Source organism: Mustela nivalis (assembly GCF_964662115.1).
Source record: "Mustela nivalis genome assembly, chromosome: 18".
NCBI lineage: Eukaryota > Metazoa > Chordata > Mammalia > Carnivora > Mustelidae > Mustela > Mustela nivalis.
This window is the reverse complement of record NC_139037.1, coordinates 53,073,931-53,086,899: the sequence shown is the minus strand read 5'-3', so window position 1 is coordinate 53,086,899 and position 12,969 is coordinate 53,073,931. Positions and strand designations below refer to the sequence as shown.

General features: G+C 52.9%; 1 protein-coding gene and 1 long non-coding RNA gene across 2 annotated transcripts in view; one reads left to right on the top strand and one right to left on the bottom strand.

Moving 5' to 3' along the window:
* The window catches only part of LOC309852832, a 642,903-nt gene that overhangs the window by 304,862 nt on the left and 325,072 nt on the right, over positions 1–12,969 (bottom strand). The window lies entirely within an intron of this gene.
* Positions 1–12,969, top strand: part of PPP2R1A (protein phosphatase 2 scaffold subunit Aalpha) — a 40,946-nt gene that overhangs the window by 15,099 nt on the left and 12,878 nt on the right. Inside the window, exons 2-6 of the mRNA XM_082709998.1 lie at positions 52–142; positions 5,226–5,326; positions 9,568–9,800; positions 10,742–10,889; positions 11,003–11,158. Of these exons, the coding sequence (XP_082566124.1) occupies positions 52–142; positions 5,226–5,326; positions 9,568–9,800; positions 10,742–10,889; positions 11,003–11,158 (729 nt within the window). The remainder of the gene's footprint in view (positions 1–51; positions 143–5,225; positions 5,327–9,567; positions 9,801–10,741; positions 10,890–11,002; positions 11,159–12,969) is intronic.

The following is a 12,969-nucleotide window of genomic DNA, read 5'->3' as shown; positions in this document are numbered from 1 at the left end:
TAAGTCTGGGCACACTAATGTTCTCCCCTGTTCTTCTCATTCTCTCACCAGCTTCGTCTCAACAGCATCAAGAAACTGTCCACCATCGCTTTGGCCCTGGGTGTGGAAAGGACCCGCAGTGAGCTCCTGCCCTTCCTGACAGGTAAAGAGGTGGACTCCTGGGGTCCAGGTGGAGTGGGGACTGTCGGGGGTTGCTTCTTGTTAGGTGACAGAGGGCTCCTTAGGGATCTAACATACCATAGTGTCTGCCCTGTGCCAGGTACGGCATGGCAGGGTTGGGGGCAGGATCAGTCAGCGGGGTCTGGAGGCAGTTGGAGCCAGCTTTGAATCAGCACTAACAGTTAAAAGCCAGTATCATGAGGTGAGTCACTTAACCTAACCGTTCTTTGGAGTTTTTACGTACAAAATACAGGTAAGCACACACGTGCTGTGGCATCAATATGAGCGTGGACTAACAATACCAGTAGTTGCTGCCATGTGCTGGGCAGTGCTCCAGACCCTCCCTCGTGAGCGTTGGGTTAGTTCAGGGTCCTCAGAATGGGGGCCTGTGCTCAGTAAGGACACATCAATGGTGTTGCCCATTGTTAATCTCACAGTAGTGCCTTGAGGTGGGGAGTACTGCTGCCCTGCCCCCATTTTATATGTGAGGACCCTGAGGATGAAGAGATGAAGGAGTGCATTCGCCTGAGATCCTGCGGCTAGAGGAGGTGACTCAGCAGGGCTTGTCTGTCGGGACAGGCTAGCTGGACTTGACTGTCCTGGTTAATGACTCAGGGTCCTGATGACCTGGGTTCAAATCCAGGCCCCACCACTTTCTAGCTATGTGGCTTAGGGCAGGGTATTTCCCATCTGCCTGCCTCTGGTTCTTTGTGTGTGAAATGGGCCTAATTGTGTAAGCGGATATGAAAATTAAATAAGATGCCGTGTGATGCGCTCATGCAGTTCACACTCAGCATATGGCAAGAACTGCTAAGTGTTAGTGGTTCAGCTGCCCCACTCACCCCATCTGAAGATGCGCACAGAGTACTTGGCACGGTGTCTAATGCGCACCAGACCAGCAGTTGGAGGTAAATCCTCTGTTCCACTATTCTCACTACTACTTTATACTAATTGAAATGGCAGCTGAAGGCTCAGAGTCACTAGTGAAACTCTTACGTGATCCTATAAGTTGGGCTCAGTGGTGATGCCAGGGCGGAGGGGAGCGGAGATGGTTATTCCTTCTCTTGACACGTGGGGACATGAAGGCCTACAGAGGGACAGGGATTGCCCACGGTGACAACGGCTAATGACTGCGGAGCACAGGTTTATCTGCCTGGGCAGGCCAGGTATCAGTGTCACACTGAGCAGGTGACCTGAATCGAGTGGCTTCCACTGGTGAACTGTGTGCAGGACTTGGAAGCTCTGAGTGCTGAGACGGGGCAACTGGGTGCAGGGAGTGTGATGTGTGGCATGGTAGTGTAACAGTGGTAGAGTGGCGCCGGGTGGCTCAGTCAGTGAAGTATTTGCCTTTGGCTCGGGTCATGATCCCGGGATCCTGGGATTGAACCCCACCTTGAGCTCCCTGCTCAGCGGGAAGCCTGCTTCTCCTTCTGTCATTCGTCCCTGTCCCGTCCCTCCGCCCCCTGCTCACATGCGCTCTCACTCTCGAGTAAATAAAAGGTTAAAAAAAAATCAAGTGGGTAAAGAAGTTGGTGTGACCTGGGTTTGAGGCCAGCTGTGCCACCAGCCTGCTGGCAAGCCTGGGTAAGCCATTCCATTTCCCCTGGCCTCAGCTCCCTTATCTGTCTGAGGGTGGGAGGAAGACCTAACCCACAGGGCTGTTGAGGATGAAGTGCGCCATGCAGAGCTGAGTCTGTAGAAAATGCTCGGTATGTGCTGCTTGCCCCTCTGTAGTGAGGTAGTGGGGAAGGCCGCTGGGGAGGGGATTGGCAGGAGTAAACAGCACATGGAGGCAGGATTGACTGTGGTGATGGGATGCAGGGAGAGGCACAGGGGCAGGTGGGTGGTAGGGGGTTGGGTTTGCAGGTTCCGAGGGCCAGGCGGCAGTCTGCGATTAATCCTGTAGGTGAAGGCAGGCAGTCGTGGGAGATAGCTGCCAGAGGGTGGGCGGATGACATATAGAAAATAAACCTCCTGTGCACACAGCATTTTATTGAAAGGTTGTGGGGCGGGGTGGTGGGGGGGTGGAACAGCAGAGGCAATTGACTTTGGGCCAGTGGCTAAGAGTAGAGACCCTGGGGTTGGGCCACCTGGTTCAGTCCCAGCTAGGACATGCTTTATTTCCTCAGTAAAACAAGAATCATCATCTAATACATGGGCCATTGTTAAGATTCAGTGAATTTTTTAAAGATGTATTTATTTGACAGAGGTGGGGGAAGAGAAGATACGCGAGAGAGCGAGCACAAGCGTGGGGCAAGGGAGGGCGGCAGGCAGAGGGAGAAGCAGGCTCCCCGCTGAGCAGGGAGCCTGATGTAGGACTCAATCCCAATACCCTAGGATCATGATCTGAGCTGAAGGCAGACACTTAACCAGCTGAGCCACCCGGGAGCCCCAAGATTCAGTAAATCTAACATACGTGTCATTTTTATTACATCAGAGCCACAGGTGACATCACAGTAATGCAAGTGAGAGGAACTGCACAAGCCACGAGATAGAAGAGGAGTCAGGCGTTCAAGACAGATTTCTCTGGGCTGCTTTCGTTAAGTGGTGGCAGATTTTCTGTCCTTTGGGCTTCACCCACTGCAAAATGTTCAAAACAGCAGATGGTAGATAGCACTGCGTCTTTCAGAAAAGGTGCTGCTGTTTCAGAACAGGCTGAAAGCCCTCTCTGAGCTCAAACCTATAGAACATTCATAGTCAGTGTTATGAGGAGGAAGTCACCATGTGATGCCACGCTGGGTTAGAAACAAGTGTTGGTAGTTTTTTCGGCCATAGTGAGATGTGGATGGGTTCCCAGGTGAGTCAGGTCACCTGTGTGTGCCCGTGGCTGAAAAGTCACCTGCTGTTTGAAGACTTATACCTGGGCAAACACCAGTGAAAAGTGTCCTCAGAAATCCCAGATTTGCCTTAAACACACCGTGTGGTTGGTTTTGTTGGGAAGGTGTACGAGTGGAGGTTCCCTGAGGCGGAGAGTAGCTTGATACTGCCTTTTGTTGTGGCCGTGGCATTTCTTCAAGTTCAGGAAAGAGTGTTTTCTGTTTAAAGATCTGGGTTCATTTAAGCTGTTGCACAGCATGGTTAGAAAATACTTGGAAGGTGACCGTTTGTGGGCACGTTTCATAAACATCTACTGTGTGCTGTGAGGAGAATAAGTCGAAGTTCTGTCTTCATGGAGCTTCTGTTCCAGTCAGGGGAATAAGTAGTGCTAAGGTGGGGAGAGACACAAGGTGGAAATAAGGTTAAGCGATATTCCAGTGGGGTCAGGGCAGGTCTTCCTGGGGGTCCTACCCTGTAGGACTTTGGGGGAAGAATGTTCCAGCTGCAGGAAGAGGCGGGCATGGGATGGGCACAGTGTTGGCGGGAAGATGTGAGTTGGAGGTTGGTTCAGTGGCCACATCACGTGGGCTCATGGTACGTGGAGTCTAGAGTTTAATTCATGGTTTTTAGAAACCATTGGGAGATTGAAGTAGGGGAGTGTCATGATTTAAAGGATCACTCGGTGTTCTGGAAGGAGGCTGGGTGGTTTGGGGGCCAGGGCAGAAGCAGGAAAACCAGTTAGAGAGCAGTTGTAGTCACCAGGCAAGAGATGGTGGTCATCAGAGTGATACTGAGGTGGAAGGTGGACAGGTCTGCATCAGAGAGGTGGGGAGGAGGCAGCCCTAAGCCTTTGAGGTCAGGAGGCTGGGGAGGCTGAGAAGGCGGTTCTATAGGGGTGGGGACCATGAAAATAGGTGCTAGCAGATTCCATGCATTTGGCTTTCAGGAACACGGCTTGGCCAAGGAGTCTGGACTGAGGGCTGAGTTGAATACAAGTGAGGCCATCCACAAGCTGAGGTCTCTGGGAGCTTGAGAAAATGGATAGGGTGTATAGAGAAGGCCAGGGAAACAGGCTGGGAAGGACCCAAAGGCCTGGTAGGCCCGGAGCCACACTGGCCTGCGTTCTCTGAAGCACTGACTTGGGCCAGGCCCCACACTGAGCTCCTCACAGAAAACATCACTTCACTTTGGGCTCACACAGCTCTCTCAGGATGTGGGGTGAGAAAACAGACTCAGGTGAAGTGAATGGCCTCACACCCAGCCAGCAGTAGAGCAGAGAGCCCCCCACGGGGTAAGGAGGGGGAGGACAGCCTCATGAGCAGAGCGCATGGTGGCAAAGTGACCCAGAGCCTGCACCTACCACTTCTCAACCCCGCTGGCCAGAGCAGGCCCCATGTTGTGCCAGCTGCAAGGGAGCCTGGAGGTGTCTGGTGGGGCTGCCATAGGCTTAACGTAAGCTCAGAGTTGAAATGCCAGTGCAGATGCCAGGATGTTAGTATCTTCTGCCACAGAGGTCAGCAGTTCCTACTGGAAGCGTCTTCTGCCATACTGGTCAGGTGTTGAGAAGGGCCTTTGGTTTGAGCATTAGGACCCAGCAGCTCTGGCTTTCCCCAGTCATCCGTTCTTCCAGCACCAGGACTGAGCTCCTGCTGTGCTCATTTCTGGTAGAAACGGGGGCACAGAAAGGAGCCAGTCCTGGGCACCTAAGATAAGGATGGTGGTAAAGGTAGCTTAGGGTTGAGGGGAGCGTAGAGAAGGGACTTGCTCTGGTCTGGTCTGGTCTGGTCAGGAAACCTGAACCGAGTCTTGAAGGATGGAGAAAAACTTCTCAGGCTGAAGAGAAAGATGAGTTCTTGGCAGAGAAGGTGGTGCTGAGGGTAGAGGCTGGACCACAGCGAAGAGCCCCCGTTGACCGGCTCTGTGCTCTTATGCATGGTCTGGTTTGCTCCACACTCTCCCTCCCCTGAGAGGGACATTAGCACCAACTCCAGGCTCAGAGATGGGTTTGCAGACTGGTCTCACTTCCCCAGTGTCCCTCACCTAGTGAAGGGCAGAAGAGGGGCTTTGGTGCTGTCCTCCGACCCAGGCCTGCACCCTGATCTCTGCACCAGCCCGGGTGGGGGGTGGGGAGCCTGAGGGCTGTGGTTGGAGGAAGCCAAATGGAGCCTGCTTCTTCCCACCTTGGGTCACCCGGGGGCTGGGGTCAGACTTGGGGTGGGACTGTAACAGAGTCTGTCTTGGCTCCACAGATACCATCTACGATGAGGATGAGGTGCTCTTGGCCCTGGCGGAACAGCTGGGAACCTTCACCACACTGGTGGGAGGCCCCGAGTACGTGCACTGCCTGCTGGTGAGTCTGGGAGGCGGGGGCATCCCCTTTCCCCTTTCCAGGCAGGTCAGACCCATGGCCCTGCTAGGAGCAGGGCAGGAAGAATGCAAGAGAAGCTGGGGGGTCACGTTCAAGGAACAGGCAAGCCCGGACATTCCCTGAATCCAGCAGATTGGTAGTGGCATTTCATATAGCAATACCCAAAATGCACTTGTATACCTTCCTGTTAGCTGAACACTTGCCTGACTGGTTTCAAGCCCTGCCTGGACCTGTCCATAGAGGGCTTTGGGCTTGGAGGCAGTCCGAGTTCTGTCACTTTTTTGCTGTGTGACTTGGAAGAGTTACTTAACCTCTGTGTTATACTTTCCTCATCTATAAAATGGGAGTCATTAAGATCTATCTTTTTAATTGATTTAAGCCCTTGGCATGGCACTTGGTACATGGTAAGGACTATCAGGTGTTAGCCACCAGGATCATTATGCCATAAGTTGTGAGGTTATGTCCACCCTCTGGGGTAGGGATGTTTCCCTTTTGTAGATGAGCCACTGAGCGCACTTGAGAGAGGTTAAGCGACTTGGCCAAGGGCTCACAGGTAATAAATAGCAAAGCTGTGATTCCAGGTGCCTGCCTGTGCACCCATGTGCTTGGTGACAGCTGGGGACACAGAAATGGGTCAGATACTAATAGTAATTTCTCTTTGTGAGAAGAGCACGGAGGACTCCGTTGTCACCAGGGCAAGACTCCTGTCCTGCCGTCCAGGAATGGGGAGCCTTGGGTTCCTGAGTCCCTTGGTTTTTGTTGTTCTTCAGAGCCCCTGTGTCATGCTTTCTAAAGACACAGTTTTATATTTGGCATTTGCGCTTAATGATGTCTTAACAATTTTTGTTAGCAGCCGCCTTCTTTTAGTGGTGTATAAAATCATGGCACTTCTTAAAATTGGGGGGATTTGGGGTTTGAAAAGATACGGGAACTTTTCTTTTAAGCAGTGTTATTTCTGAAGATATTGGATAATTGTCATTAAATTTTGGTCTGTGAGCTTTCATCTGTGTGTATGTGTATAATTTGTGTGTATGTACATGCAGACATTGGTATGCAAATGAGATAATTTCTTATATTCACACAGATTAGGGTTGCTTTTTTTTTTTTTTAAAGATTTTATTTATTTATTTGATAGACAGAGATCGCAACTAGTCAGAGAGGTAGGCAGGGAGAGAGAGGAGAAAGCAGGCTCCCCGCTGGGCAGTGAGCCTGATGTGGGGCTCGATCCCAGGACCCTGGGATCTGACCCGAGCTGAAGGCAGAGGCTTTAACCCACTGAGCCACCCAGGTGCCCCCAGATTAGGGTTGCTTAACATGAGGAACATGATGAGGTCTGGGGGCCAGCCTGAAAAAGGGGTCCCTTGAGCTTTATGGAACTTTCTGCAAGCCCTGGAATTTCTCAGTTTTACTGACGAGCAAATTTGTAGTTTTCAGCAGCATCTCAGAGGACTTGGGAGCAGAAAACACAGATGCTGTAGCTTCAGCAAAGGGTTCCAGGGCCCTCAGATGGTATAGGACTCAGACTTGTAGGGGAGCAGGACAGGAACCCTGGAATCCTTCCCTTACCAGGTTTGGGTTATCCCACACTTATTTGGGGGGGAAGTCACATGTTGTCTGGGACCGATACTCAGGATGGTCACATGAGCTGGCAGACACATTCTAAGGGCCCTGTAAGGGAGTGCTGGAAACCCGGAAGCCAGTCAGGTCCGAATGCTGGTGCTCCTTGGTACCTGCAGGTGCCTTCTGCACAGTCACCTGTCTTGTCCCCTAGCCCCAGTTCACAGATGAGGATTGAGACTTGAGGTCTGGATTAGGTGAATTGCCTAAGCTGGGAAGAGACAGAGTCAGGATTCGAACCCAGGCTCCTGCCTCTTAACCACTGCCACTCTTCTCTCCTGCCCTGCCAGGGGCTCTACTGGCTGATTGGAGCTGGACAGGAGGGAAGCTGGGGGACATTAGAACCTGGAGGAGGCACCTAACCTGTTTCAGGTGGAAAGGGGGAGCTGTCAATGAAGGCCTCCAGGAGGAGGTGGCAGTGGATCTGGATTTTGACAAAGAGAAGTGGAAGATGGCTGTTGGGCAGCTTGTTCATTTCGCCGACATGAGTACCAGCCAAGGGCCTTGGGAACCCAGGGGCATGTCACAGCCAATCCCAGCCCTCCTTCTCTGTAGAGATGAATTGGAATTAATTTCACAGGGACCTGTAGGATTGCACAAGGATCGGTTCTGTATCTGCAGCTCTTAACCGTTTTGGAGTCCTGGATCCCTTTGGAAATGTGCTGCAAACTCTGGAGCCTCTCCTGAAAATACAATGACTTTTGGAAGTTCGCACGTCTCCCCTCCCCTGCATGTTCTCTGGTATTAGGAACTCACCCTCGCTCCTTCTTATAGAGGCCCCACAGCATGGCTTTCCACTGTGGGAAAGCATCCCTTGGAGCTAACTAAAGCTGCACCTTCCCAGGCCCCACCCGGGAGGGTCTGATTCTGTGCTCTATGCTGAGCTAGGCCTCCTGGGGGATCACATCACTGTGCGAGGCCCTGCAGCAGCACCTGCAGGATCCCAGCAGGCACTGTGGTGTGACGTAAGTGCTACGTGGCCTTGGTCCCCAGGTCTTTGTTAGGACTGGTTACTCTAAGTGGAACAGGTAAATGGCGAGTACTGATCGAGTACCTCTCTCCCACCTGCCAGCGTGGAAAGTAGGAAAACCAGGAACAAAGAGGAAAATGGTCACTGTTGTAGCCCAGTGACACCACCTTCAGCCACACTCCATGAGCTGGTCCAGAACCAGAAACCCTGCGGTGGCATGGCTTTAGGGTAGAGGCCACATACGAGCAACCCCTGGGCTGGCATAGTGTCACATTTTCCTCTTGAATCATTGTCAGTCTTTTGCAAATGGGATTTTTTATTTTCATTGTGATTAAATATACAACCATTTTTAAGTTAATGCCACAGTTCTGTAACGTTAAGTCTGTTCACATTGTGGTGCAGCCACCACCACCAGCTGTCATTGTCCCAGACGGAAATTGTCTCCATTAACCATAACTGCCCGGAGCCCATGCTCCTCGGCTCCTGGGGCCCACCATTCTGCTCTCTGCATCTACGAATCTGGTTACTCTGGGATCCTCATATAAAGGAATCCTACAACATGTGGCCTTTTCTGACTGCCTTATTTCACTCGGCATAATATCCTCAGTGTTCATCCGTGGTGTGGCGTGTATTCAGTGAGATGCACACCTGGCCCCTTTGGCTGCTTTTGGAAAACTGATTGCTTCTACCAGCTCTGTTTTCTTGTGGCAGTTGATGGAGTTAGGAAGCAGCTGCCTTTCCTAGGCTACCTGCCACAGTTGCTGCCTCTTTCCATTGTCCCCACCCACCACCTTTGCTCCTTGCTTCCTTCTGCTGGAGCCCTGGAGGCATTTCCATGTGTGGTTTCTTCCTGCCTCCCACACCTGTCAGGCCATACTGGACTTTGGACTGCAGGTCTCCATACCTTTATTTGAACAGACTAGAATCACGTTAGCCTCCCCTTATTCAGTCAGTAATTGCTGAGTTTCCACCCTGTCTGAGATGCTCTGCTGGGCTCTGAGGACATTGTGATGAGCAAGTTAGATGTCCCTAAAGGAGCACGACCCCTTCAGGCCTCGAAGTCCCAAGCCACAGGTTTGCCAGTCACGTGCCGTGAGCTCCTGGGGCAGTCGCCTGTCAGCACAGCCATGTCCTTTTGCAAGCTCGGGAACCCGGTGGCCTGGTTTGGATCCTGTCTAGCACTAGCTAACACTAGCGTGGTCAAGTTATTTGACTGTCTGCCTCAGTTTCCTCTTCTGTAAAATGAAGACCGTCACAGGACCTGCTTCATAGCATCAGCATTGTTCCCTGTTCCTCGCTTCCCCCTGCCCTCCAGTCCCAAGTTGTGTGACACAGTGACCCTGCTTAGGACACCCACCGAATAGATGTTCCAGTCAACAGCCACGATTTTCCATGCGCTGTGAGGTGCCGGTGACAGCTGTGGCTCTGCTAGAAAGTGATACATAGGACTGTGAGCTCCTTCAAGGGTGTCTATATGAGGTTTTCTGGGCTCTGCAAGAAGGTCTGCTGGGTGAAGGTGGGGATGGGGAGGTCAAGGAAGGTTTCTCAGGAGATGAGTCATGAGGGGCACGGGGTGGGGCTCGAGGCTGGGGCAGTGGGGAGGTGACCTGCAGTGACCTTGTGCTCTGTGCCTCAGCCACCCCTGGAGTCGCTGGCCACAGTGGAGGAGACGGTGGTGCGGGATAAGGCGGTGGAGTCCTTGCGGGCCATCTCGCACGAGCACTCACCCTCGGACCTCGAGGCCCACTTCGTGCCACTGGTGAAGCGGTTGGCGGGCGGCGACTGGTTCACCTCCCGCACCTCGGCTTGTGGCCTCTTCTCTGTCTGCTACCCCCGCGTGTCCAGCGCCGTCAAGGCAGAACTTCGGCAGTGAGTCCCAGCCTCCCCTCTGCTTGGACCCTTCTCTCAGGCTCAGCCCCCACTCCTCCCCACCCGCTCAAGCCTCTCAGGTCCCAGGCCTGGTCCAGACATGACCTCTTGTTCATTTTAGGGAATGGAGAAACGATCGCTCCTTCCTCCCATCGGGCTTTGTGAGGATTTACAAGAGTGAGTGCACACATAGCACTCAGAACAGATCTGGCTCGTAAAAGTGCTTGGCCTGTGAGGGGTGGTGCCATCTCAGGCCTGCTGCAGCCAGAAACCTCACAAATACGCTGGCTCAGTTTGTCCACCACCGCCCCCCTCCTCCCCTTGGGCTTGCTGCCCCAGAGAATTCCTTGTATGTCAGACTCCTCTCCAGGAACAGTGAGTGGAAGTGCTTCTAACTGGGTTAAAATTTCCCAGTAGTATGCGTTTCTTCCCTTCCCTCTGGACTTTGTTCACTCACCAGCTCCCGGGACTGTTGAGCAGCAAGCCCGGGCCCTGAGCTCAAGCACATGACGGAACACTGGTGCTCAGCTGCCCACGTGTGCTTAGAGGTCTGTGTGCGCACGTGCGTCCCCCATGCTCCTGAAAAGTAAAACCTTTGAGGGGCCCCGAGCAGCATCTTAGCTCAGCCACTTGATTCGGTCAGACTGATAGATCCTGCACCTGCCATTCACTAGAACTCACTATGTGTGGACTGGCTGCTCTTTCACACACCGTATCTCATTTAAACCTCATCAGGACCCTGTGCGGTGGGAACGATCACTGTCAGCTCCATTTTATAGGCCTGGGAAGACTCAGAGGGCTCATGGCTTGTGCGGAGTCACTCAGGCAAAGCCAGAACTTGCGTGACTGCAAAGTCTGTGCTTTCTCCTCTCTGCCTCTGCGTGCTGCTGTGGGCTCCTAGCTAGGCCTTCCTCCTCCTGAGTCCCACTTCCAACCCCCAGGTACTTCCGGAACCTGTGCTCAGATGACACCCCCATGGTGCGGCGGGCCGCAGCCTCCAAGCTGGGGGAGTTCGCCAAGGTGCTGGAGCTGGACAATGTCAAGAGTGAGATCATCCCCATGTTCTCCAACCTGGCCTCTGACGAGCAGGTGGGCTCTGCTCCCCAAGCCCCAAGCCCCTCCTCCATCCCCTTCCCCTGGCAGACCCTGTGTCTCAGAGGGAATCCCATGCTGCCCTCACTCCGCTCTGATTGTCTCCCCAGGACTCGGTGCGGCTGTTGGCAGTGGAGGCATGTGTGAACATCGCCCAGCTACTGCCCCAGGAGGATCTGGAGGCCCTGGTGATGCCTACCCTGCGCCAGGCTGCTGAGGACAAGTCCTGGCGCGTCCGATACATGGTGGCCGACAAGTTCACAGAGGTGGGGGCTGTTGATAACTCACAGACCTGAGGCCCTCAGAGGGGCCACACGTAGAAATTGGGTTTTTGGTTAAATCCAACAAATCACTGGGTGCTTGAGCAGTAAGCTCTCCGATCATCTGGCTGCATCTCGCTTCATAGTGGCAGCCCTGGTTGAGTAACTATCGCAACTGAGGTGCTGTGTTAGGAAGGGTTCTGAAGCCAAGTTCAGGTTCTTTGGAGAGTCCCAGAGTAGAGAAGGCTGGTATGGGTGTGCTCTTGCCCTAATCAGACTATCTCTTTCACAAAAGGGAGGGCATAGCCTTATTAGTTTTGGGACTGCCATGACAAAGTGCCACAGCCTGGGGGTACTTCATTCCCTCGCTGTTCTGGAGGTTATTCCAAGACTTCTAATTTTTTTTAAGATTTTACTTACTTGTTTGTTGAGAGAGAGAGGAGGAACAGAGGGAGAGGGACAAGTAGACTGCACTGAGCAGAGAGTCCACCGAAGGGTTTGATCCCAGGATCCTGAGATCATGAGTCTGCCACTTAACTGACTAAGCCACCCAGGCGCCCCTCTGAGGCTTCTTTTCTTGGTTTCTAGTTGGTCTTTTCCCTTATCTTCACATGGTCTCCCCTCTGTGCATGCCTGTGTCCTAATCCCCTCCTGTCCCCGCAAAAGGATTCCAGTCTTTTTGGATGAGGGCCACCTTAATGACCTCTTTGAAAACCCTGTCTTCAAGTGCAGTCCCTTTCTGAGGTACTGAGGGGTTGGGCCTGCAGCAAAGGAATTTTGGAGGCACAGTAGTTCAGCCCGTAGCACAGTTCAGAACTGGTCAGAATGACACCCACCAGGCAGGCAGAACAGGGACAAGATAAGATCCTAGACGGTGCTTGCTCACAGAGACCACGTTTGCTTATGCTACCATCGTGTTTGTTGCACACCCGCCTTTTTAGGGGTGCTGGGGATCCAGCGAATTCAGCACATTCCCAGCCTCCAGGGAGCAGGCAGCCTGAACAGGAGGGTCCGTTGAGAGAGAGGGAAGCTGTCAGCACCAAAGCCGACAGCCCTGCATGGGGCATTGAGAAGAGGAGGTGGGGCTGCCACTGGTTCTAGAAGATGGGCAGCTGAGAGTGGGGATAGGACTGTGTTCCAGCAAAAGGACAGCATGTCCATGGAGCTCTGGGAGTCCAGAGCCAGTGCGAGTAAGAACATTCCAGACTTGCCCTTGGCGCCCCATGTGAGAGGCCTGGAGAGAGGCACCGGGCTTGAGGCTTGGGTGCTCTTCAACCCCATGGCTCCCTGTTCCTGTGAGTGTGCTTATTTCCGTGGTGTTTGCTGGAAGGACTCGGAGCCTTGGGATAGCATTTCCCAGACCGTCCATGTTCCCTGTGAGAATGTTAGCACAGCGCGGCCACTCCCCGGAGGCTCGGCACCATGGTTAAAGACGGTGCTTCCGTCCTCGGCCTCTGGACAGCGTGAACTGGATCACACTGGGTTTTAGATAAAAGCTCAGTGAAGGCAGGGATTTTAGATTCAAGCTGCTCCGTGCCCAGGAGATACTCTGTGGTCTGTCTAAGGGGCAGCATTGGGCCCTTCAGAGTTTTTGTTTGTTGCCTTCTTAGTCACGAGCTATCCTGCTCCCTGCTAGGTCTTCAGGAGCCTTCCCTGGCATGCCGCCTTCCCCCTCAGTCGTGATGTGTTTAATTTCATTACGAGAGTAATTCGGGGTCGGGTAACCAATTTGGAAAATACAGAAGACTATAAATGAGAAAGGAGGAGCCATATCACTAGAATGTTTTCGGATCAGATAACAGAAAATCCCTCCAAGT